This window comes from Salmo trutta, chromosome 27 (genome assembly GCF_901001165.1).
Source record: "Salmo trutta chromosome 27, fSalTru1.1, whole genome shotgun sequence".
In the NCBI taxonomy this organism is placed as follows: Eukaryota; Metazoa; Chordata; class Actinopteri; order Salmoniformes; family Salmonidae; genus Salmo; species Salmo trutta.
The window spans coordinates 44337197-44364613 of record NC_042983.1 but is presented as its reverse complement, the minus strand read 5'-3'; the positions used below and the strand labels follow the sequence as shown (position 1 = coordinate 44364613).

At 45.0% G+C, this 27417-nt stretch overlaps 1 protein-coding gene across 2 annotated transcripts in view; it reads left to right on the top strand.

The window, feature by feature from the left end:
* LOC115165049 (protein mono-ADP-ribosyltransferase PARP8-like) overlaps nucleotides 1-27417 on the top strand; it is a 95668-nt gene that overhangs the window by 49214 nt on the left and 19037 nt on the right. For both annotated transcript variants that reach the window (XM_029718080.1, XM_029718079.1), the window contains exons 8-18: nucleotides 11001-11061; nucleotides 11393-11483; nucleotides 11801-11867; nucleotides 12118-12246; nucleotides 12963-13448; nucleotides 14846-14984; nucleotides 15158-15211; nucleotides 15331-15426; nucleotides 19591-19683; nucleotides 19838-19963; nucleotides 21585-21650. In XM_029718080.1, the coding sequence (XP_029573940.1) occupies nucleotides 11001-11061; nucleotides 11393-11483; nucleotides 11801-11867; nucleotides 12118-12246; nucleotides 12963-13448; nucleotides 14846-14984; nucleotides 15158-15211; nucleotides 15331-15426; nucleotides 19591-19683; nucleotides 19838-19963; nucleotides 21585-21650 (1408 nt within the window). The remainder of the gene's footprint in view (nucleotides 1-11000; nucleotides 11062-11392; nucleotides 11484-11800; nucleotides 11868-12117; nucleotides 12247-12962; nucleotides 13449-14845; nucleotides 14985-15157; nucleotides 15212-15330; nucleotides 15427-19590; nucleotides 19684-19837; nucleotides 19964-21584; nucleotides 21651-27417) is intronic.

Sequence of the window (27417 nt, the reverse complement as noted above, 5' to 3'; positions counted from 1 at the left end):
TCCTCCAGGTAGGCCCTGTTGTCTCTCCTCTAGGTAGGCCCTGTTGTCTCTAGTCCAGGTAGGCCCTGTTGTCTCTCCTCCAGGTAGGCCCTGTTGTCTCTCCTCCAGGTAGGCCCTGTTGTCTCTCCTCCAGGTAGGCCCTGTTGTCTCTCCTCCAGGTAGGCCCTGTTGTCTCTCCTCCAGGTAGGCCCTGTTGTCTCTCCTCCAGGTAGGCCCTGTTGTCTCTCCTTACTAGCCTTTTGACTTGTGTGTTGATTTTTCTGTACTGCTCCTCCAGTTTCTTTTTCAGCCTTTGTGATTTGGCATCTGTTTTTTGTTTTTTTTCCTCTGTCATTTCCCATGTTTCTGGGGTGATCCATTGCTGGATCATTTCCCATGTTTCTGGGGTGATCCATTGCTGGATAATTTCCCATGTTTCTGGGGTGATCCATTGCTGGATAATTTCCCATGTTTCTGGGGTGATCCATTGCTGGATCATTTCCCATGTTTCTGGGGTGATCCATTGCTGGATCATTTCCCAGGTTTCTGGGGTGATCCATTATTTGCATTGCCTTCTTCTTCTGTGTCTGATGGTTTTCTTGCCACTTTCACTGTAAGCGTTAACCACTTTCTCCCACTTCCTGTCTATATTCCCCTCAGTCGCCTTCTTCTATGTTGTTTGAAAGGGCTTGATACTTGTTGTGAACTTGCATTGTGAAGGTTTTCTTGATGGTTTGACCCCTCAGCATTCCAACATCAAATCTTGTTGTTCCTTTTGTCGGTGGTCTTGAACGTTTCAGCTTTAGTTTGATGTCGGCAGTCACAAGATGGTGGTCACTGGTAACATCTGCCTCCCTTCGCACCTTGACGTCTCTCAGCGAGCTTCTTCACTTGCCGTTGATCATCAGGTCAATCTGGTTCGTGTCTCTTCCATTAGGAGAGTACCATGTCAGCTTGTGGATATTTCTTGTGAAGGAAGGCTGCCACCAATCGTCAGGTTATTTGTGACGCAGAATGTTGCCAGTCTTTCACCGTTGTCATTAATCTCTCCACAGCCATGCTTCCCCATTGTTCTCTCGTAGATGGTGTTGTCGGTGCTAACCTTTCCATTCAGGTCTCCGATGACGAGGAGCACGTCTTGAGCAGGTGTCTTCTCTGCTTCTCTATTGTTATAAAGCAGCTCTTTTTCTTCATCTTTGGCATCGTTTGAAGGAGCATGCCATTGGATTATTGGTAGTTTGGTATGTTGTCCATTGAGTCTTGTCTTTTTTATTGTTGATCACTTCCTGTTCACAGGCACTTTCCCGACTGCACAAAAAAAAACTACTACGGCAAAACCCCTTAAGTTGTCGGTTAATCTCCAACCTTCCATTCTTAAAGCAAAATTCAGGAGAAATTGGTTTTCAAACAGCAAAATAATTTTTTTGAAGTGCCAACTGTATTTTTGAAAAATTCCAATCTGGTTTTCCTGCCCACCACAGCACAGACATAGTCTTAGTTAAAGTGGTAAATGATCTTAGAGCCAACACAGATGCCAAACAGCTCTCTGTCCTGGTACCCTTGGATTTAAGTGCTGCATTTGACACTGTTGATCATGATGTCCTTCTGGACAGACTGGAGAGGTGGATTGGTGGTCCATTTCATCTCCAGTCCATCTCTGGTCCATTTCTAAATTGGTTTAGGATCTATTTAACCGGTTGAGAGTTTTTTGTCATCCTTGGAGAACATAACTCAGAGAAAATACATATCACATGTGGCGTTCCACAAGGTTCAATTTCGGTTCCGTTTCTGTTCGGTTTATATATGTTACCCCTTGGCAGTGTTATCAGAAAGCACAGCGTTTATTTTCCCTGCTACGCAGACGATAAACAACTTTACATTTCTGTGTCACCAGAAATACTTTTTTTTTGTGATTTAAATACTTGGATTCCTAACAACTTCCTCCAGCTAAATCAAGACAAGGCCAAGATACTTGTTGGAGCCGAAGCACAGAGAGAGAATCTGGCTGCACATTTTAAAGTAGAGATTTTTTTTTAAAGAAAATACCTTCAGTATTTACAATAGAGTTCCATCAAAGGGGAGATTAAAATAGTTTTTATTCATAGAATATCTCTCTGTCAGCACCCACATGGACCTGATGTGTATTGCTATTGCAGTGTAAGCATGTAAGTAAAATGCTTCTTCATGGAAAATTAAGTGCTGGAGAATGGTCCTTCTGTGTGTGTGTGTGTGTGTGTGTGTGTGTGTGTGTGTGTGTGTGTGTGTGTGTGTGTGTGTGTGTGTGTGTGTGTGTGTGTGTGTGTGTGTGTGTTAGTATACATTGGGTGAGGTTGAAAAGTGCTGATGGCAGAGAGAAAGGTAAAGGAAATGTTCAGATTTGTGTTTGTCAGCTCCCTGTACGTTCTGAGTTGTAAATCACAGAGAGACAGAGAGAGAGACGTGTGTGTGTGTGTGTGTGTGTGTGTGTGTGTGTGTGTGTGTGTGTGTGTGTGTGTGTGTGTGTGTGTGTGAGACAGAGAGAGAGAGATTCTGTGGGGAGGTGCTAAGGAAAGTGTCTGGCCATTGGCTGAGGACCAAAGGACCTACTATGGTTCTTCAAATAAAAGTTGGGGGCATCTTTGAACACCTTTTCCTCCATTTATTAAACCTCGGCTTTAGAAGCCGAGCAGAGATCTCTCCCCCTCCCCCATGCCATGCGATTGTAAATACACTTCATGATTAAAATGGTTCAATGTTTCAATTTAAATGTGACTCGTTCCTTTGTCGTTCCGATCTCTTGTTGATATTATATTATCTCTAAGCGTTTCTTTATTCTAGATGATTTTTTGTTGTTGTAGCCCGTTCTCCAGTTCACAGCGCCGTATTGGGTTTTAACTGACAACCATTATATACTCCAGCACCGTGCACAAAGAAGATGCCCCAATCCCTCCTGCTAATTGGGCTAGTTTTGCACATTTGTTGTTGTCTGAGTAAGGGAAATGCTGTAAAGTGAGGGAAATGCTGTAAAGTGAGGGAAATGCTGTAAAGTGAGGGAAATGCTGTAAAGTGAGGGAAATGCTGTAAAGTGAGGGAAATGGAGGGAAATGCTCTAAAGTGAGGGAAATGCTGAAAAGTGAGGGAAATGCTGTAAAGTGAGGGAAATGCTGAAAAGTGAGGGAAATGCTGTAAAGTGAGGGAAATGCTGAAAAGTGAGGGAAATGGAGGGAAATGCTGTAAAGTGAGGGAAATGCTGAAAAGTGAGGGAAATGCTGTAAAGTGAGGGAAATGCTGAAAAGTGAGGGAAATGCTGTAAAGTGAGGGAAATGCTGTAAAGTGAGGGAAATGCTGAAAAGTGAGGGAAATGCTGTAAAGTGAGGGAAATGCTGTAAAGTGAGGGAAATGCTGTAAATCGAGATGCCACCAAGATGCTTATTTTTACTGTTGTTATTTATTCGGTAACATTCCAATATAATTCATTCATTCAGCAGGTTAAACACATTCATTCAGATGTTTAAAACCAAATTTCGAAAAACATAATTCAACTTTGAAATTATGGGGTGTGTAGGCCAGTGACAACAAATCTCAATGTATAATATTATACATTCAGGCTGTAACACAACAACATGTGGTAAATGTCAAGGGGAATTCATATTTTCCGAAGTCACTATAAATCATTACCTATTATAAGGTTGATTTGCTAGCAGATTGCTATTGCTAGATACATAGCAGATTACAAATTACAGATACGTGGTATCTCTCCTCTCGCTACAGCTCATCTCATGTGAATTATTATGTGGATTGTAGTAAATTATACAACGGGTGGGTCTAATCCTGAACGCTGATTGGTTAAAAGCACATTCCAGACGGTGTCTATTCCACAAGTTACCACCGGCTAAATCTATGACTTTAACATGCCTATTTGCTCTGTTCCATTAGCCCATCAATGGTATATTGTCCTGCTGATAGCCCATCAATGGTATATTGTCCTGCTGATAGCCCATCAATAGTGAATGGCTTCTTTTGTATTCTAATGTATTGCATGAATAGGTAAGAGTGCCAAGCCACAGCATTGTAGTGTACTTACAGTACAGTTCACTTTCCCTCCATTCTGCCTGTCTCTCTACCATCCCATGATTCTCTCTGTTGTTATCTATTCCCTCCATTCTGCCTGTCTCTCTACCATCCCATGATTCTCTCTGTTGTTATCTATTCCCTCCATTCTGCCTGTCTCTCTACCATCCCATGATTCTCTCTGTTGTTATCTATTCAGTAACATTCTGCCTGTCTCTCTACCATCCCATGATTCTCTCTGTTGTTATCTATTCAGTAACATTCTGCCTGTCTCTCTACCATCCCATGATTCTCTCTGTTGTTATCTATTCAGTAACATTCTGCCTGTCTCTCTACCATCCCATGATTCTCTCTGTTGTTATCTATTCCCTCCATTCTGCCTGTCTCTCTACCTACCATCCCATGATTCTCTCTGTTGTTATCTATTCAGTAACATTCTGCCTGTCTCTCTACCATCCCATGATTCTCTCTGTTGTTATCTATTCAGTAACATTCTGCCTGTCTCTCTACCATCCCATGATTCTCTCTGTTGTTATCTATTCCCTCCATTCTGCCTGTCTCTCTACCATCCCATGATTCTCTCTGTTGTTATCTATTCAGTAACATTCTGCATGTCTCTCTACCATCCCATGATTCTCTCTGTTGTTATCTATTCAGTAACATTCTGCCTGTCTCTCTACCATCCCATGATTCTCTCTGTTGTTATCTATTCAGTAACATTCTGCCTGTCTCTCTACCATCCCATGATTCTCTCTGTTGTTATCTATTCAGTAACATTCTGCCTGTCTCTCTACCATCCCATGATTCTCTCTGTTGTTATCTATTCAGTAACATTCTGCCTGTCTCTCTACCATCCCATGGGGTTTTCATCCCTGTACTCTCTTTCATTCAGCTTCTTTTTTTCACATCAGCAAAGAATCACTCCACATTGTCTGCTTCGTTTGATGCTGTCGTTTTGAGTTTTATTTATCTGTGCTTAGCAGTCCGAGGCTATATGGCTGTACCATCAACTTGTTCATTTTGCAGCACATGACTCGCGTATAATTCAGTCAACACATATATTTTAAGAATATCATGGAATATTACAGAATTTTTTTGTTGTTCTTTCACTTAGAATATAAACCTTAAGGTTAACAATTGTTTTAGTAAGTACAGTCTAGTTACAGCTTCTTCTGACCAAGTAGAAACAAAACAAATACGTATTTTTATTTTTCTGGGTGTGTATGCGGGACAGAGGAAGAGTGATTCTTACACTATATAGTTCTACATTCAATAACCCTCTTCTTCTTCATCCTCATCATTCAGTTCATTCAAATTAAATTGTGAAGTGCAACGATGATACGTTTTATTTCTGGTTTCTATCACACATTCTTCAATTGACGTCATTCATTCAGTGAGGAGAGAGAGAGAGAGACACACACATTAGGTGTCTGGGTACCAACGCTTTACCACCCTAACCCAACAGCAGAATCAGCGTTCCAACTCCCTTTGCTCTGACACAATGTATCACACTATACCACAATCTATCTCAGTGTGCTGCGGCATAAAGTCAAAACTTTTAATTTAGGAACCACTGTACACACACACACACACACACACACACACACACACACACACACACACACACACACACACACACACACACACACACACACACACACACACACACACACACACACACACACACACACACACACACACACACACACATATCTCTCATGATCTCTAAATGGTTAGAGCGCTGGGCCAGTATCTGAAAGGTTGCTAGATCGAATCCTCGAGCTGACAAGGTAAAAATCTGTCGTTCTGCCCCCTGAACAAGGCAGTTAACCCCACTGTTCTTAGGCCGTCATTGTAAATAAGAATTTGTTCTTAACTGACTTGCCTAGTTAAAAAAGGTTAAAAATATTCTTTATAATAATAATAATTGGTAACTATTGTAAGTTATATCCCACATGTGGGTCAGAGTGTGTGTGTGTGTGTGTGTGTGTGTGTGTGTGTGTGTGAGTGTGTGGACGTGCTTAACTATTCTTGTGTGGACCAGAATTCCCCACAAGAATAGTAAATATACAAAAATTGGACCAACTGGGGACATTTATGTAGTTAGTCCCCACGAGGTCACATGGCTTTTCTAGGGGGTTTAGGGTTAGAATTATAATTACGATAAGGGTTAGGAGCTAGGAGCTAGGGGTTAGGGTTAGGAGCTAGGGTTAGGGGTTAGGGTTAGAATTAGGGTTAGAATTATAATTACGATAAGGGTTAGGAGCTAGGAGCTAGGGGTTAGGGTTAGGAGCTAGGGTTAGGGGTTAGGGTTAGAATTAGGGTTAGAATTATAATTACGATAAGGGTTAGGAGCTAGGGTTAGGAGTTAGGAGTTAGGAGTTAGGGGTTAGGAGCTAGGGTTAGGTTTAGGTTTAGGGTTAGGATTAAGGTTATGTTTTTGGGTTAAGGTTAGGGTTAGGGTTAGGATTATAATTACGATAAGGGTTAGGAGCTAGGGTTAAGGTTAGGAGCTAGGGTTAGGGTTAGGAGTTAGGAGTTAGGGGTTAGGAGTTAGGGTTAGGGTTATGGTTAAGGTTAGGAGCTAGGGTTAGGGTTAGGGTTAGGAGCTAGGGTTAGGGTTAGGGTTAGGAGCTAGGGTTAGGGTTAGGGTTAAGGTTAGGAGCTAGGGTTAGGGTTAAGGTTAGGGTTAGGGTTAAGGTTAGGGTTAAGGTTAGGAGCTAGGGTTAGGGTTAGGAACTAGGGTTAGCAGCTAGGGTTAGGAGCTAGGGTTAGGGTTAGGAGCTAGGGTTAGGGTTAGGAGCTAGGGTTAGGGTTAGGAGCTAGGTTTAGGAGCTAGGGTTAGGGTTAGGAGCTAGGGTTAGGGTTAGGAGCTAGGGTTAGGGTTATGAGCTAGGTTTAGGAGCTAGGGTTAGGGTTAGGAGCTAGGGTTAGGTTTAGGGTTAGGGTTAAGGTTAGGGTTAGGGTTAAGGTTAGGTTTTGGGGTTAAGGTTAGGGTTAGGGTAAGAGTACGGTTTAGGTTTGGGGTTAGCGGTTAGGGAAAATAGGATTTTGAATGGGACTGAATTGTGTGTCCCCACAAGGTTAGCTGTACAATACTGTGTGTGCGTGTGTGTGTGTGACTCAGTGTGTGTGTGTGTGTGTGTGAGAGAGTGAGTGTATGTGTGTGACTCAGTGTGAATGGTGGTGTGAGTGTGTGTGTTTGTGTCAATGTGTGTCTCTGTTTGTGTGTGTGTGTGTGTCTGTGTGTGTGTGTGTGTGTGTGTGTGTGTGTGTGTGTGTGTGTCGGTAGGAATGGTGGTGTGAGTGTGTGTGTGTGTGTCAGTGTGTGTGTGTGTGTGTGTGTGTGTCAGTGTGGATGGCGGTGTGAGTGTGTGTGTGTGTGTGTGTGTGTGTGTGTGTCAGTGTTAGTGTGTGTGTGTGTCAGTGTGGATGTTGAGGTGTTGAGATGTTGAGATGTTGAGGTATTGAGATGTTGAGGTATTGAGATGTTGAGGTGTTGAGGTATTGAGATGTTGAGGTATTGAGATGTTGAGGTGTTGTTGTTGAGATGTTGAGGTGTTGAGATGTTGAGGTGTTGAGGTGTTGATGTTGAGGTATTGAGATGTTGAGATGTTGAGGTATTGAGATATTGAGATGTTGAGGTATTGAGATGTTGAGGTGTTAAGATGTTGAGGTGTTGAGATATTGAGGTGTTGTTGTTGAGATGTTGAGGTGTTGAGATGTTGAGGTGTTGAGATGTTGAGGTGTTAAGATGTTGAGGTGTTGAGGTGTTGATGTTGAGGTGTTGATGTTGAGGTGTTGAGGTGTTGAGGTATTGAGATGTTGAGGTGTTGAGATATTGAGGTGTTGATATTGAGGTGTTAAAATGTTAAGGTGTTGAGATGTTGAGGTGTTGAGATGTTGAGATGTTGAGGTGTTGATGTTGAGGTGTTGATGTTGAGGTATTGAGGTGTTGATGTTGAGGTGTTGAGGTGTTGAGATGTTGAGGTATTGAGGTGTTGATATTGAGGTGTTGAGATGTTGAGGTATTGAGGTGTTGAGATGTTAAGGTGTTGAGGTGTTGATGTTGAGGTATTGAGGTGTTGATATTGAGGTGTTGAGATGTTGAGGTGTTGAGGTATTGAGATATTGAGATATTGAGGTGTTGAGATGTTGAGGTGTTGAGGTATTGAGATGTTGAGGTGTTGAGGTATTGAGGTGTTGAGATGTTGAGGTGTTGAGATGTTGAGATATTGAGGTGTTGAGGTGTTGATGTTGAGGTATTGAGGTGTTGAGGTGTTGAGATGTTGAGGTGTTGAGGTATTGAGATTTAAGGTGTTGGGATGGTGAGGTGTTGAGATGTTGAGATATTGAGGTGTTGATGTTGAGGTATTGAGGTATTGAGATATTGAGGTATTGAGATGTTGAGGTATTGAGATGAGGTATTGAGATGTTGAGGTGTTGATGTCGAGGTGTTAAGGTGTTGAGCTGTTGAGATGTTGAGGTGTTGATGTTGAGGTATTGAGGTGTTGATGTTGAGGTATTGAGGTGTTGATGTTGCGGTATTGAGGTGTTGAGGTATTGAGATGTTGAGGTATTGAGATGTTGAGGTGTTGAGGTATTGTTGTTGAGGTGTTAAGGTGTTGAGATGTTGAGATGTTGAGGTATTGAGATGAGATGTTCAGGTGTTGAGATGTTGAGGTAATGATGTTGAGATGTTGAGGTGTTGAGATGTTGAGGTGTTGAGATGTTGAAGTGTTGAGGTGTTGAGATATTGAGGTGTTGATGTTGAGGTGTTGATGTTGAGGTATTGAGGTGTTGATGTTGAGGTATTGAGATGTTGAGGTGTTGAGATATTGAGATGTTGAGGTATTGAGATGAGGTATTGAGATGTTGAGGTGTTGAGGTATTGATGTTGAGGTGTTAAGGTGTTGAGATGTTGAGGTATTGAGATGAGATGTTGAGGTGTTGAGATGTTGAGGTGTTGATGTTGAGGTATTGAGGTGTTGATGTTGAGGTATTGAGGTGTTGAGGTATTGAGATGTTGAGGTATTGAGATGAGGTATTGAGCTGTTGAGGTATTGATGTTGAGATGTTAAGGTGTTGAGATGTTTAGATGTTAAGGTATTGAGATGAGATGTTGAGGTGTTGAAATGTTGATGTATTGATGTTGAGGTGTTGAGATGTTGAGGTGATGAGATGTCGAGGTGTTGAGATGTTGAGGTGTTGATGTTGAGGTGTTGATGTTGAGGTATTGATGTGTTGATGTTGAGTTATTGAGGTGTTGAGATGTTGAGGTGTTGAGATGTTGAGGTATTGAGGTGTTGATATTGAGATGTTGAGATGTTGAGGTGTTGATGTTGAGGTATCGAGGTGTTGAGATGTTAAGGTGTTGAGATGTTGAGGTGTTGATGTTGAGGTATTGAGATGTTGATGTTGAGGTATTGAGGTGTTGATATTGAGGTGTTGAAATGTTGAGATGTTGAGGTGTTGAGGTATTGAGATATTGAGATATTGAGGTGTTGAGATGTTGAGGTGTTGAGATATTGAGATGTTGAGGTGTTGAGGTATTGAGGTATTGAGGTGTTGAGATGTTGAGGTGTTGAGATGTTGAGGTGTTGAGGTGTTGAGGTGTTGATGTTGAGGTATTGAGGTATTGAGATGTTGAGATGTTGAGGTGTTGAGATGTTGAGATATTGAGGTGTTGATGTTTATTGAGGTGTTGAGGTGTTGAGGTATTGAGATATTGAGGTATTGAGATGTTGAGGTATTGAGATGAGGTATTGAGATGTTGAGGTGTTGATGTCGAGGTGTTAAGGTGTTGAGCTGTTGAGATGTTGAGATGTTGAGGTGTTGATGTCGAGGTATTGAGGTGTTGAGGTGTTGAGGTATTGAGATGTTGAGGTGTTGAGGTGTTGAGATTTTGAGGTGTTGAGATGTTGAGGTATTGAGATGTTGAGGTATTGAGATGTTGAGGTGTTGAGGTATTGATGTTGAGGTGTTAAGGTGTTGAGATGTTAAGATGTTGAGGTATTGAGATGAGATGTTGAGGTGTTGAGATGTTGAGGTGTTGAGGTGTTGAGGTGTTGAGATATTGAGGTGTTGATGTTGAGGTGTTGATGTTGAGGTATTTAGGTGTTGATGTTGAGGTATTGAGATGTTGAGGTGTTGAGATATTGAGGTGTTGATGTTGAGGTGTTGATGTTGAGGTATTGAGGTGTTGATGTTGAGGGGTTGATGTTGAGGTATTGAGGTGTTGATGTTGAGGTGTTGATGTTGATGTTGAGGTGTTGATGTTGAGGTATTGAGGTGTTGATGTTGAGGTGTTGATGTTGAGGTATTGAGGTGTTGATGTTGAAGTATTGAGATGTTGAGGTGTTGAGATGTTGAGGTATTGAGGTGTTGATATGTTGAGGTGTTGATGTTGAGGTATTGAGGTGTTGAGATGTTAAGGTGTTGAGATGTTGAGGTGTTGAGATGTTGAAGTGTTGAGGTGTTGATGTTGAGGTGTTGCGATGTTGAGATGTTGAGGTGTTGAGGTGTTGAGGTGTTGCGATGTTGAGATAATCAGTTTCTAATGTGACTGACTTGAAATGGATTCCATGTATCATCATCTTCAATCAGTTGTTTATTCAGGACATCATATTGAGATATATGTTTTATGTTTTCTGATATGTTCTGATGTATGGAAACAGTAATGTGTTCTGATGTTCTGATGTATGGAAACAGTAATGTGTTCTGATGTTCTGATGTATGGAAACAGTAATGTGTTCTGATGTTCTGATGTATGGAAACAGTAATGTGTTCTGATGTTCTGATGTATGGAAACAGTAATGTGTTCTGATGTATGGAAACAGTAATGTGTTCTGATGTTCTGATGTATGGAAACAGTAATATGTTCTGATGTTCTGATGTATGGAAACAGTAATATGTTCATATGTTCTGATGTATGGAAACAGTAATGTGGTCATATGTTTTATATTGTGTAGGGAATACGGTGCGATTGATGATGTGGACATTGATCTGCACATCGACGTCAGTTTCCTAGATGTAAGTATGATGCCATTCATGCCATTCTCATTGGCTCGCATTCCATCTCCTAAAGCAATGGAAGATGGGCTGGTAAGATTTGATCTGATTTGCTAGTAATGTAGTAGCGTATCACTGTAAAATACCGTGTCTGTAATGTCTGGCAGAAAGGACATAGCAGGGGGGTGAAAAGAAAATGTCTGAGATTGTTTATGCTTTGAATACTTAGTTTAGAAATGCAGAAGTTATATTTCAGGAGTGGTAGGACATGTTAGGGCAGTAAGCGGATCAAGCTAAAATGGGTCCCTGAATATTGTGTGCTACGTCCTATTGCCCTGTTTTGATTTCGCAGGAGGAAATCGCCCTGGCATGGGACGTGATCCGCTGGGAGCCGGTGATCGTGCGTCTCCACTGCTCTCTGACACAGTACCTGAATGGACCAGGTACCAGACACACACACACACACACACATATACACACACATACACACACACACACACACACACACACACACACACACACACACACACACACACATACATACACACACACACAACCACACACAACCACACACACACACACACAACCACACACATACACACACACACACACACACGCATACATACACACACACACACACAAACACACAACCACAACCACTAGACTGTCTGCATGCAGTGACATATTAAACCACACCACTAGACTGTCTACATTGGATTGCTTTATGTTTCCATCATGAAATATGTATTGTGTTCCCCAGTCCCCACGGTGGATGTGTTCCAGGTATCGACTAAGGACCGGTTTGGACTGGGACATCAGTTGAAGAAGTAAGTGTTTTGGTGGTGCTAAGTAGCTTTAAACACTAGAGGACTCATATTACTTGTTACAATGTAATACACAGATAATGCAAGACATTTTGTTCCTTGTTTCTCTCCAGGATAATGCAGACATTTGTTCCTTGTTTCTCTCCAGGATAATGCAGACATTTGTTCCTTGTTTCTTTCCAGGATAATGCAGACATTTGTTCCTTGTTTCTCTCCAGGATAATGCAGACATTTGTTCCTTGTTTCTCTCCAGGATAATGCAGACATTTGTTACCCAGCAGTGGAAACACCAAAGTGAAGAGAAGCTCAACTCCCTTCACAACAAAAACAAGAATAAGAAGAAGGTCAAATCTCCCCTCCACATCTTCTCAACCCTCCGCAGGTCAGAGAAACATAAGCACTGTCGTTTTCACAACACTGACATTTGATGTCTAACAGAAGTAGGGTTGCAAAATGCAGGTTACTATCCCAAAATTCCCTGGTTTTCTAGAAATCCTGGTTGGAAGTTTTCCGGGATCAGGAGGGAATAAGCAGGAAACATGGAATCCTCCAACCAGGAAATACTGAATTCTCCAACCAGGAAATACTGAATCCTCCAGCCTGGAAATACTGAATTCTCCATCCAGGAAATACTGAATTATCCATCCAGGAAATACTGAATTCTCCATCCAGGAAATACTGAATCCTCCAGCCTGGAAATACTGAATTCTCCATCCAGGAAATACTGAATTCTCCAACCAGGAAATACTGAAACCTCCAGCCTGGAAATACTGAATTCTCCATCCAGGAAATACTGAATTCTCCATCCAGGAAATACTGAATCCTCCAACCAGGATTTCTAGGAAACCTCTGAATTTCAGGAAAGTTACCTGAATTTTGCAACCCTAAACAGAATTATTGATATGAACCGGTCTGTCATTATAATTAAACTACAGACATTTCTTATCCCTTACCAAATAGGCATTTACTGTGTCTGAAAGGATCAGATAGGTATGATATGGTAGTAGCTCCACCTTGCTCTCTGATTGGTTAGGCAGAATTGAGCCTGGGTTTACTGCCTCACATTGGACAATCAAGTTATCTTCATTTTCTCCCCAGATCTCCCAGCTACCCGCCTCCTGGCTGTGTCAAGAGCAAGAAGAATCTGAAGCCGGAACAAGATGGCGTCTCTAAATCCCACCGTCTCCTCGGCCAGACCTGCTCCAGCACCATCAAACAGCAGGTTGAGGCGGAGGTCCCTGGAACTAAGACCACCCACCGTCTCCTCGGCCAGTCCCTGTCTAGCACAGACCCCCGTATGGACCACGGAGGAGGGCCCTGCCCCGGACCCCTGCCCCTCAAACCCCGCCGTATCCTGGGCAGGCCCTGCTCGGCTTTGGTCAAACCGGAGGACCTCCGCCCCGCTCCCCACAAGCTCCTGCCCCGCTTGTGCTCCGGCGACCCTCGCTGTGAGCACGCCGGTGGGGGAGGAGGTAGTCTCGGAGGAGGTTTGAAGCACCACAGGCTGCTCAGTAGATCGTGCTCTGGTTCTATCAGGACGGAGGAGCTGGATGGACTGAAACACCACCACCACCTACTCAGCAGGTAAGATAATACAACAACAACAACAAAAGAGAGAGGGTAATGGTATCTCCCAAATCCTCCGCAACAACACAAGTATTTTAGAATGCACAGGTGCTCTTTTATTAGACGAGATAGCTTTAGAAAAATACTTTTGTTGTCGCAGTCTTTTTTGAGAGATGTTATCACCATCTCTTTACCCAGATGAGCACCTCGTTTCATAGAAACCCATAGTAGCGCCTGAATTGATCAATTTACAATCCGACAAAGGAGAAATGTGTTTGCACCAGTTAATACATTAAACACGAATAAATTAACGACAACAATACAAACCTCATCAATACCTCCATGTTACTACAGCTCCTACTACCTCATCAGTGCCTCCATGTTACTGCAGGTCCTACTACCTCATCAATGCCTCCATGTTACTGCAGCTCCTACTACCTCATCAATGCCTCCATGTTACTGCAGCTCCTACTACCTCATCAATGCCTCCATGTTACCGCAGCTCCTACTACCTCATCAGTGCCTCCATGTTACTACAGGTCCTACTACCTCATCAGTGCCTTCATGTTACTGCAGCTCCTACTACCTCATCAGTGCCTCCATGTTACTGCAGGTCCTACTACCTCATCAGTGCCTTCATGTTACTGCAGCTCCTACTACCTCATCAATGCCTCCAGGTTACAGCAGGTCCTACTACCTCATCAGTGCCTCCATGTTACTGCAGGTCCTACTACCTCATCAATGCATCCATGTTACTGCAGCTCCTACTACCTCATCAATGCATGTTACTGCAGGTCCAACTACCTCATCAGTGCCTCCATGTTACTGCAGCTCCTACTGCCTCACCAATGCCTCCATGTTACTGCAGGTCCTACTACCTCATCAGTGCCTCCATGTTACTGCAGCTCCTACTACCTCATCAGTGCCTCCATGTTACAGCAGCTCCTACTACCTCATCAGTGCCTCCATGTTACTGCAGCTCCTACTACCTCATCAGTGCCTCCATGTTACTGCAGCTCCTACTACCTCATCAGTGCCTCCATGTTACTACAGCTCCTACTACCTCATCAATGCCTCCATGTTACTACAGCTCCTCCTACCTCATCAGTGCCTCCATGTTACTACAGGTCCTACTACCTCATCAGTGCATGTTACTGCAGGTCCTACTACCTCATCAGTGCCTCCATGTTACTGCAGGTCCTATTACCTCATCAGTGCCTTCATGTTACTGCAGGTCCTACTACCTCATCAGTGCATGTTACTGCAGGTCCTACTACCTCATCAGTGCCTCCATGTTACTGCAGGTCCTACTACCTCATCAGTGCCTCCATGTTACTGCAGGTCCTACTACCTCATCAGTGCCTCCATGTTACTGCAGGTCCTACTACCTCATCAGTGCCTTCATGTTACTGCAGGTCCTACTCCAGCAGTACCAAGATGGGCAAAGCAGTGGACATCTTCAAGGATTCTGTGTCTCCGTCCGAGGGGAGGCGGCTCTCTCTTACCTCAGGGCTCATCGGGATCCTCGCCCCCTCGCTCGCTACGCCACCACCGGTCAGTTGGCCTCTCACGATATGACTGTTGCTTATTTGTCATATTAGAAACATGAATAGTTAACTTATTTTGGTGCACAGACAAGTAAAATAATAAATGTAATAGTTATAAAGGTGTTTAACTCATATCTGTCAAAGCTGCTTATTACTAAAAAGCCCTCTCTTCCTCTATAGCCAAACAACGGGGCCAAGTCCATTCCTATAAGAGACAGAGGCTTCCTTGTCCAGGTAAATACTGCCGCCTTATAGAAAACCTTAAAGTTTACTTTAGCCCCCCCCCGTAATAAGGCATTCTTCAACGGGTGGTTTGATCCACTATGATGTGTTCTGCTGTGTTGTCTCTTCAGACCATGGAGTATGCCGAGCAGAGGACTCCGGTCCTGAATGAGTTCTGTGTGGTCTGTGACGAACCGCACGTTTTCCAGAACGGACCCATGCTTCGCGTGAGTACACACACACACACACGCACACACACATACATATGTGCACACACGCCAGACGCGGGCACGCACGGCACACACTCACGGTATGCCTAGGGCTAAACAGTCTACGGTACATAGATGCCTAGATGTACCAGACAGTAGACTGTTTTGACCCTAGATGTACCAGACAGTAGACTGATTTGTCCCTAGATGTACCAGACAGTAGACTGTTTTGGCCCTAGATGTACCAGACAGTAGACTGTTTTGACCCTAGATGTACCAGACAGTAGACTGTTTTGTCCCTAGATGTACCAGACAGTAGACTGTTTTGGCCCTAGATGTACCAGACAGTAGACTGTTTTGGCCCTAGATGTACCAGACAGTAGACTGTTTTGGCCCTAGATGTACCAGACAGTAGACTGTTTTGGCCCTAGATGTACCAGACAGTAGACTGTTTTGACCCTAGATGTACCAGACAGTAGACTGTTTTGACCCTAGATGTACCAGACAGAAGACTTTTTTAACCCTAGGCTTTAGGAGAATCACTGTGGATCACGGTCCTGAGTCCTAATGATACGACTATAGATCACTGTCCTGAGTCCTCCTAATGATACGACTATAGATCACTGTCCTGAGTCCTCCTAATGATACGACTATAGATCACTGTCCTGAGTCCTAATGATATGACTATAGGTCACTGTCCTGAGTCCTCCTAATGATACGACTATAGATCACTGTCCTGAGTCCTAATGATACGACTATAGATCACTGTCCTGAGTCCTCCTAATGATACGGCTATAGATCACTGTCCTGAGTCCTAATGATACGGCTATAGATCACTGTCCTGAGTCCTCCTAATGATACGGCTATAGATCACTGTCCTGAGTCCTCCTAATGATACGACTATAGATCACTGCCCTGAGTCCTCCTAATGATACGACTATAGGTCACTGTCCTGAGTCCTAATGATACGACTATAGATCACTGTCCTGAGTCCTCCTAATGATACGACTATAGATCACTGTCCTGAGTCCTCCTAATGATACGACTATAGATCACTGTCCTGAGTCCTCCTAATGATACGACTATAGATCACTGTCCTGAGTCCTAATGATACGACTATAGATCACTGTCCTGAGTCCTCCTAATGATACGACTATAGGTCACTGTCCTGAGTCCTCCTAATGATACGACTATAGATCACTGTCCTGAGTCCTAATGATACGACTATAGATCACTGTCCTGAGTCCTAATGATACGGCTATAGATCACTGTCCTGAGTCCTCCTAATGATACGACTATAGGTCACTGTCCTGAGTCCTCCTAATGATACGGCTATAGATCACTGTCCTGAGTCCTAATGATACGACTATAGATCACTGTCCTGAGTCCTCCTAATGATACGACTATAGATCACTGTCCTGAGTCCTCCTAATGATACGACTATAGATCACTGTCCTGAGTCCTCCTAATGATACGGCTATAGATCACTGTCCTGAGTCCTAATGATACGGCTATAGATCACTGTCCTGAGTCCTCCTAATGATACGGCTATAGATCACTGTCCTGAGTCCTCCTAATGATACGACTATAGATCACTGCCCTGAGTCCTAATGATACGGCTATAGATCACTGTCCTGAGTCCTCCTAATGATACGACTATAGATCACTGTCCTGAGTCCTCCTAATGATACGACTATAGGTCACTGTCCTGAGTCCTAATGATACGGCTATAGATCACTGTCCTGAGTCCTCCTAATGATACGGCTATAGATCACTGTCCTGAGTCCTCCTAATGATACGACTATAGATCACTGCCCTGAGTCCTCCTAATGATACGACTATAGGTCACTGTCCTGAGTCCTAATGATACGACTATAGATCACTGTCCTGAGTCCTCCTAATGATACGACTATAGATCACTGTCCTGAGTCCTCCTAATGATACGACTATAGATCACTGTCCTGAGTCCTCCTAATGATACGACTATAGATCACTGTCCTGAGTCCTAATGATACGACTATAGATCACTGTCCTGAGTCCTCCTAATGATACGACTATAGGTCACTGTCCTGAGTCCTCCTAATGATACGACTATAGATCACTGTCCTGAGTCCTAATGATACGACTATAGATCACTGTCCTGAGTCCTAATGATACGGCTATAGATCACTGTCCTGAGTCCTCCTAATGATACGACTATAGGTCACTGTCCTGAGTCCTCCTAATGATACGGCTATAGATCACTGTCCTGAGTCCTAATGATACGACTATAGATCACTGTCCTGAGTCCTCCTAATGATACGGCTATAGATCACTGTCCTGAGTCCTCCTAATGATACGGCTATAGATCACTGTCCTGAGTCCTAATGATATGACTATAGATCACTGTCCTGAGTCCTAATGATACGGCTATAGATCACTGTCCTGAGTCCTAATGATATTAACAGGATAAGGTAATACCCAGATGAAGACCGTGTTGAAGTAACAATGTTTATTACAGCAACAGAGGCAAAGGTACTGGACGGCAGGCAGGCTCAGGGGCAGGACTGGCAAGGGTCACAAACCAGGAGGGCGAGAAAAAGAGAGGCTGGGAAAAAGACAGGAGCTGACAGGACAAACGCTGGTAGGCTTGACGAACAAGACGAACTGGCAACAGACAAACAGAGAACACAGGTATAAGTACACAGGGGATAATGGGGAAGATGGGCGACACCTGGTGGGGCGTGGAGCCAAGCACAAAGACAGATGAAACAGATCAGGGCATGACAATACCCCCCCCTAGGGGCGCCACCTGACGTCCTACCTGGGCGCATATCTGGTTGATCGGGGTGTCGGTGGGGGAAGTCGGCGATGAGGGCGGGTCCAGGATGTCTCTAGCGGGGACCCAACACCTCTCCTCCAGGCCATAACCCTCCCGGTCAACCAGGAACTGGAAACCCCTGCCCCGTGGTCGAACACTCAGGAGGCGTCTCACAGTGTGCGCCGGATGGCCATCGATGACGCGGGGAGGAGGGGTGGGCCTGGAAATGGAAGACAAGGGACTGTGAGATATGGGCTTGATACGGGACACATGAAAGGTGGGGTGTATACGAAGGGTACGGGGCAACTGAAAATGAACAGCAGAGGGGCTAATGATCTTGGAGATGGGGAAAGGGCCGATAAACCGGGGGGGACAGTTTGCGAGACTCCACCCGGAGGGGCAGATCCCGGGTGGAGAGCCATACCTACTGCCCAAGATGATACCGGGGAGCCGGGGTCCGATGGCGATCCGCTTGTCGTCGGTACCTGGAGGTGGTCTTGAGAAGGGCCGACCGGGCTCTCTTCCAGGTACGACGACAGCGGCAGACAAACATCTGGGCAGAAGGTATGCCGACCTCCACTTCCTGCTCAGGGAAGAGCGGGGGCTGATACCCCAGGGAACATTAGAAGGGAGATAGGCCCGTGGCAGAGCAGGGAAGGGTGTTGCGGACATATTCGACCCACATAAGCTGCTGGCTCCAGATGGTGGGGTTGGCGGAGACCAGGCTGCGCAGGGTGGTCTCGAGGTTCTGGTTGGCTCGCTCCGACTGGCCGTTGGACTTGGGGTGGAACCCGGAGGACAGGCTGGCCGACGACCCAATGCAGAATGTCTTCCAGAACTGGGGCGAGAACTGAGGACCCCGGTCGGAGACCATGTCTACGGGCAGACCATGGATCCGGAAGACGTGCTGCACCATGAGCTGGGCCGTCTCTTTGGCAGAGGGTAGTTTGGGGAGGGGAATGAAGTGGGCGGCTTTGGAGAACCGATCCACCACGGTCAGGATGGCGGTGTTGCCATCAGACGGGGGGGAAGACCCGTGACAAAGTCCAGGGAGACGTGAGACCAGGGATTGTGAGGGACAGGCAGAGGTTGGCAGAGACCAGCCGGAGCTTGCTGAGGAGTCTTGTTCTGTGCACAAACTGTGCAAGCGACGACGAATGTTGACACGTCCGTGACCATGGTAGGCCACCAAAAGCGCTGTCGCACAAATGCCAGGGTCCGACGGGCGCCCGGGTGGCAGGCCAGCCTGGAGGGAATGGGAACGAACATCCACTTGATCGCAAATGAGCAGCACAACCATTTATTACAATGTAGCTACAAGGTATAACAAGATATGCGTCCTGATGATCTGATCCCATCTATGTGGTGTACCCACCCCACAGCCCACGGTGTGCGAGCGGGAACTGTGTGTGTTTGCCTTTCAAACACTGGGGGTGATGAACGAGGCAGCCGACGAGATTGCCACCGGAGCTCAGGTACATCACACACACACACACACACACACACACACACACACACACACACACACACACACACACACACACACACACACACACACACACACACACACACACACACACACACACACACACACACACACACAGTTTAACCAGTCCTCCTGTTTCCTAGGTGGTGGATCTGTTGGTGTCCATGTGTAGGTCTGCTCTAGAGTCTCCCAGGAAAGTGGTCATCTTTGAGCCGTATCCCTCCGTGGTGGATCCGTGTGACTCCCAGGCACTGGCCTTCAACCCCAGGGTATGGTTTACTAACCCTGAACCTACTAACAGGCCTTCAACCCCAGGGTATGGTTTACTAACCCTGAACCTACTAAAAGCCTTAGGCCTTCAACCCCAGGGTATGGCTTACTAACCCTGAACCTACTAACAGTATGGTTTACTAACCCTGAACCTACTAACAGGCCTTCAACCCCAGGGTATGGTTTACTAACCCTGAACCTACTAACAGGCCTTCATCCCCAGGGTATGGTTTACTAACCCTGAACCTACTAACAGGCCTTCAACCCCAGGGTATGGTTTACTAACCCTGAACCTACTAACAGGCCTTCGACCCCAGGGTATGGTTTACTAACCCTGAACCTACTAACAGGTCCTTCACCCCAGGGTATGGTTTACTAACCCTGAACCTACTAACAGGCCTTCAACCCCAGGGTATGGTTTACTAACCCTGAACCTACTAACAGGACTTCAACCCCAGGGTATGGTTTACTAACCCTGAACCTACTAACAGGCCTTCATCCCCAGGGTATGGCTTACTAACCCTGAACCTACTAACAGGCCTTCAACCCCAGGGTATGGTTTACTAACCCTGAACCTACTAACAGGCCTTCATCCCCAGGGTATGGTTTACTAACCCTGAACCTACTAACAGGCCTTCATCCCCAGGGTATGGCTTACTAACCCTGAACCTACTAACAGGCCTTCAACCCCAGGGTATGGTTTACTAACCCTGAACCTACTAACAGGCCTTCATCCCCAGGGTATGGTTTACTAACCCTGAACCTACTAACAGGTCCTTCAACCCCAGGGTATGGCTTACTAACCCTGAACCTACTAACAGGCCTTCAAACCCCAGGGTATGGCTTACTAACCCTGAACCTACTAACAGGCCTTCAAACCCCAGGGTATGGCTTACTAACCCTGAACCTACTAAAAAGTGTTTCATACCCAGGGTATGGTTTACTAACCCTGAACCTACTAACAGGCCTTCAACCCCAGGGTATGGTTTACTAACCCTGAACCTACTAAAAGCCTTAGGCCTTCAATCCCAGGGTATGGTTTACTAACCCTGAACCTACTAACAGGCCTTCAACCCCAGGGTATGGTTTACTAACCCTGAACCTACTAACAGGCCTTCAATCCCAGGGTATGGTTTACTAACCCTGAACCTACTAACAGGTCCTTCATCCCCAGGGTATGGTTTACTAACCCTGAACCTACTAACAGGCCTTCAATCCCAGGGTATGGTTTACTAACCCTGAACCTACTAAAAGCCTTAGGCCTTCAACCCCAGGGTATGGTTTACTAACCCTGAACCTACTAAAAGCCTTAGGCTTTCAACTCGAGGGTAAAGGGCAATAAGCTAATTATTATCATATACCTTAAGGCACAGGCCAAAAAAATTTACTTGAAGATTTATAAGGCTAAGGTGATTGTCTGATAGAAAACCATTGACTTGAATACTCAGAGGACTGTTGTTGTTTTTGTTGATTCCTGCTGAATTGAACTGTCCTTTTTAAAGTGGTGCAGTACTGCCTATGATGCATCATCACCCTGCTGTCTGGTAGGCTGTAGGTTAGAAGGGTGGTGTGTTTTATTAGATTGACTGCTGTGATGATGATGATTGTGGTTCATTTCAGAAAAAGGACTATGACCGTGTGATGAGAGCCCTTGACAGCCTTACCTCTATCAGAGAAATGTCCCAGGTAACTAACCCTAACCAGTCTCACCTCTATCAGAGAAATGTTCCAGGTTACTAACCCTAACCAGTCTCACCTCTATCAGAGAAATGTCCCAGGTAACTAACCCTAACCAGCATTACCTCTATCAGAGAAATGTCCCAGGTAACTAACCCTAACCCTAACCAGCCTTACCTCTATCAGAGAAATGTCCCCGGTAACTAACCCTAACCAGTATCACCTCTATCAGAGAAATGTCCCAGGTAACTAACCCTAACCAGTATCACCTCTATCAGAGAAATGTCCCAGGTAACTAACCCTAACCAGCCTTACCTCTATCAGAGAAATGTCCCAGGTAACTAACCCTAACCAGCCTTACCTCTATCAGAGAAATGTCCCAGGTAACTAACCCTAACCAGTCTCACCTCTATCAGAGAAATGTCCCAGGTAACTAACCCTAACCAGCCTTACCTCTATCAGAGAAATGTCCCAGGTAACTAACCCTAACCAGTCTCACCTCTATCAGAGAAATGTCCCAGGTAACTAACCCTAACCAGCCTTACCTCTATCAGAGAAATGTCCCAGGTAACTAACCCTAACCAGCCTTACCTCTATCAGAGAAATGTCCCAGGTAACTAACCCTAACCAGCCTTACCTCTATCAGAGAAATGTCCCAGGCAACTAACCCTAACCAGCCTTACCTCTATCAGAGAAATGTCCCAGGTAACTAACCCTAACCAGCCTTACCTCTATCAGAGAAATGTCCCAGGTAACTAACACTAACCAGTCTCACCTCCATCAGAGAAATGTCCCAGGTAACTAACCCTAACCAGCCTTACCTCTATCAGAGAAATGTCCCAGGTAACTAACCCTAACCCTAACCAGCCTTACCTCTATCAGAGAAATGTCCCAGGTAACTAACCCTAACTAGCCTTACCTCTATCAGAGAAATGTCCCAGGTAACTAACCCTAACCTGTCTCACCTCTATCAGAGAAATGTCCCAGGTAACTAACCCTAACCAGCCTTACCTCTATCAGAGAAATGTCCCAGGTAACTAACCCTAACCAGCCTTACCTCTATCAGAGAAATGTCCCAGGTAACTAACCCTAACTAGCCTTACCTCTATCAGAGAAATGTCCCAGGTAACTAACCCTAACCAGTCTCACCTCTATCAGAGAAATGTCCCAGGTAACTAACCCTAACCAGTCTCACCTCTATCAGAGAAATGTCCCAGGTAACTAACCCTAACCAGCCTTACCTCTATCAGAGAAATGTCCCAGGTAACTAATCCTAACCAGCCTTACCTCTATCAGAGAAATGTCCCAGGTAACTAACCCTAACCAGTCTCACCTCTATCAGAGAAATGTCCCAGGTAACTAACCCTAACCAGCCTTGCCTCTATCAGAGAAATGTCCCAGGTAACTAACCCTAACCCTAACCAGCCTTACCTCTATCAGAGAAATGTCCCAGGTAACTAACCCTAACCAGCCTTACCTCTATCAGAGAAATGTCCCAGGTAACTAACCCTAACCAGCCTTACCTCTATCAGAGAAATGTCCCAGGTAACTAACCCTAACCAGCCTTACCTCTATCAGAGAAATGTCCCAGGTAACTAACCCTAACCAGCCTTACCTCTATCAGAGAAATGTCCCAGGTAACTAACCCTAACCACCCTTACCTCTATCAGAGAAATGTCCCAGGTAACTAACCCTAACCAGCCTTACCTCTATCAGAGAAATGTCCCAGGTAACTAACCCTAACCAGCCTTACCTCTATCAGAGAAATGTCCCAGGTAACTAACCCTAACCCTAACCAGCCTTACCTCTATCAGAGAAATGTCCCAGGTAACTAACCCTAACAAGCCTTACCTCTATCAGAGAAATGTCCCAGGTAACTAACCCTAACCAGTCTCACCTCTATCAGAGAAATGTCCCAGGTAACTAACCCTAACCAGCCTTACCTCTATCAGAGAAATGTCCCAGGTAACTAACCCTAACCAGCCTTACCTCTATCAGAGAAATGTCCCAGGTAACTAACCCTAACCAGCCTTACCTCTATCAGAGAAATGTCCCAGGTAACTAACTCTAACCAGCCTTACCTCTATCAGAGAAATGTCCCAGGTAACTAACCCTAACCAGCCTTACCTCTATCAGAGAAATGTCCCAGGTAACTAACCCTAACCAGCCTTACCTCTATCAGAGAAATGTCCCAGGTAACTAACCCTAACCAGCCTTACCTCTATCAGAGAAATGTCCCAGGCAACTAACCCTAACCAGCCTTACCTCTATCAGAGAAATGTCCCAGGTAACTAACCCTAACCAGCCTTACCTCTATCAGAGAAATGTCCCAGGTAACTAACACTAACCAGCCTTACCTCTATCAGAGAAATGTCCCAGGTAACTAACCCTAACCAGCCTTACCTCTATCAGAGAAATGTCCCAGGTAACTAACCCTAACCAGCCTTACCTCTATCAGAGAAATGTCCCAGGTATCTAACCCTAACCACCCTTACCTCTATCAGAGAAATGTCCCAGGTAACTAACCCTAACCAGCCTTACCTCTATCAGAGAAATGTCCCAGGTAACTAACCCTAACCAGCCTTACCTCTATCAGAGAAATGTCCCAGGTAACTAACCCTAACCCTAACCAGCCTTACCTCTATCAGAGAAATGTCCCAGGTAACTAACCCTAACAAGCCTTACCTCTATCAGAGAAATGTCCCAGGTAACTAACCCTAACCAGTCTCACCTCTATCAGAGAAATGTCCCAGGTAACTAACCCTAACCAGCCTTACCTCTATCAGAGAAATGTCCCAGGTAACTAACCCTAACCAGCCTTACCTCTATCAGAGAAATGTCCCAGGTAACTAACCCTAACCAGCCTTACCTCTATCAGAGAAATGTCCCAGGTAACTAACTCTAACCAGCCTTACCTCTATCAGAGAAATGTCCCAGGTAACTAACCCTAACCAGCCTTACCTCTATCAGAGAAATGTCCCAGGTAACTAACCCTAACCAGCCTTACCTCTATCAGAGAAATGTCCCAGGTAACTAACCCTAACCAGCCTTACCTCTATCAGAGAAATGTCCCAGGCAACTAACCCTAACCAGCCTTACCTCTATCAGAGAAATGTCCCAGGTAACTAACCCTAACCAGCCTTACCTCTATCAGAGAAATGTCCCAGGTAACTAACACTAACCAGCCTTACCTCTATCAGAGAAATGTCCCAGGTAACTAACCCTAACCAGCCTTACCTCTATCAGAGAAATGTCCCAGGTAACTAACCCTAACTAGCCTTACCTCTATCAGAGAAATGTCCCAGGTAACTAACCCTAACCAGTCTCACCTCTATCAGAGAAATGTCCCAGGTAACTAACCCTAACTAGCCTTACCTCTATCAGAGAAATGTCCCAGGTAACTAACCCTAACCAGTCTCACCTCTATCAGAGAAATGTCCCAGGTAACTAACCCTAACCAGCCTTACCTCTATCAGAGAAATGTCCCAGGTAACTAACCCTAACCAGCCTTACCTCTATCAGAGAAATGTCCCAGGTAACTAACCCTAACCAGTCTCACCTCCATCAGAGAAATGTCCCAGGTAACTAACCCTAACCAGCCTTACCTCTATCAGAGAAATGTCCCAGGTAACTAACCCTAACCCTAACCAGCCTTACCTCTATCAGAGAAATGTCCCAGGTAACTAACCCTAACTAGCCTTACCTCTATCAGAGAAATGTCCCAGGTAACTAACCCTAACCTGTCTCACCTCTATCAGAGAAATGTCCCAGGTAACTAACCCTAACCAGCCTTACCTCTATCAGAGAAATGTCCCAGGTAACTAACCCTAACCAGCCTTACCTCTATCAGAGAAATGTCCCAGGTAACTAACCCTAACTAGCCTTACCTCTATCAGAGAAATGTCCCAGGTAACTAACCCTAACCAGTCTCACCTCTATCAGAGAAATGTCCCAGGTAACTAACCCTAACCAGTCTCACCTCTATCAGAGAAATGTCCCAGGTAACTAACCCTAACCAGCCTTACCTCTATCAGAGAAATGTCCCAGGTAACTAACCCTAACCAGCCTTACCTCTATCAGAGAAATGTCCCAGGTAACTAACCCTAACCAGTCTCACCTCTATCAGAGAAATGTCCCAGGTAACTAACCCTAACCAGCCTTGCCTCTATCAGAGAAATGTCCCAGGTAACTAACCCTAACCCTAACCAGCCTTACCTCTATCAGAGAAATGTCCCAGGTAACTAACCCTAACCAGCCTTACCTCTATCAGAGAAATGTCCCAGGTAACTAACCCTAACCAGCCTTACCTCTATCAGAGAAATGTCCCAGGTAACTAACCCTAACCAGCCTTACCTCTATCAGAGAAATGTCCCAGGTAACTAACCCTAACCAGCCTTACCTCTATCAGAGAAATGTCCCAGGTAACTAACCCTAACCAGCCTTACCTCTATCAGAGAAATGTCCCAGGTAACTAACCCTAACCCTAACCAGCCTTACCTCTATCAGAGAAATGTCCCAGGTAACTAACCCTAACCAGCCTTACCTCTATCAGAGAAATGTCCCAGGTTACTAACCCTAACCAGTCTCACCTCTATCAGTGAAATGTCCCAGGTAACTAACCCTAACCAGCCTTACCTCTATCAGAGAAATGTCCCAGGTAACTAACCCTAACCCTAACCAGCCTTACCTCTATCAGAGAAATGTCCCAGGTAACTAACCCTAACCAGCCTTACCTCTATCAGAGAAATGTCCCAGGTAACTAACTCTAACCAGCCTTACCTCTATCAGAGAAATGTCCCAGGTAACTAACCCTAACCAGCCTTACCTCTATTAGAGAAATGTCCCAGGTAACTAACCCTAACCAGCCTTACCTCTATCAGAGAAATGTCCCAGGTAACTAACCCTAACCAGCCTTACCTCTATCAGAGAAATGTCCCAGGTAACTAACCCTAACCCTAACCAGCCTTACCTCTATCAGAGAAATGTCCCAGGTAACTAACCCTAACCAGCCTTACCTCTATCAGAGAAATGTCCCAGGTAACTAACCCTAACCAGCCTTACCTCTATCAGAGAAATGTCCCAGGTAACTAACCCTAACCAGTCTCACCTCTATCAGAGAAATGTCCCAGGTAAGTAACCCTAACCAGTCTCACCTCTATCAGAGAAATGTCCCAGGTAACTAACTAATAACTTTATGTTATAAAGCATTATAGAGCCTTTTGGCAATGTCAACTTGTAATGTTATTGTACAATGTTCAACATCAACAACACACACGCGTACACACACACACACACGCATACACACACGCATACACACACACACGCATACACACACACACACACGCATACACACACACACACACACGCATACACACACACACACGCATACACACACACACACACACACGCATACACACACACACACACACACACGCATACACACACACACACACACGCATACACACACACACGCATACACACACATACACACGCATACACACACACACACACGCATACACACACACACACGCATACACACACACACACACACGCATACACACACACACGCATACACACACACACACGCATACACACACACACACGCATACACACACACACGCATACACACACACACACGCATACACACACGCATACACACACACGCATACACACACACACGCATACACACACACACATACACACACACACACACACGCATACACACACACGCATAATTCACCCTGGCTCTCATCCCCTTCCATGGCTCCTGTGTATC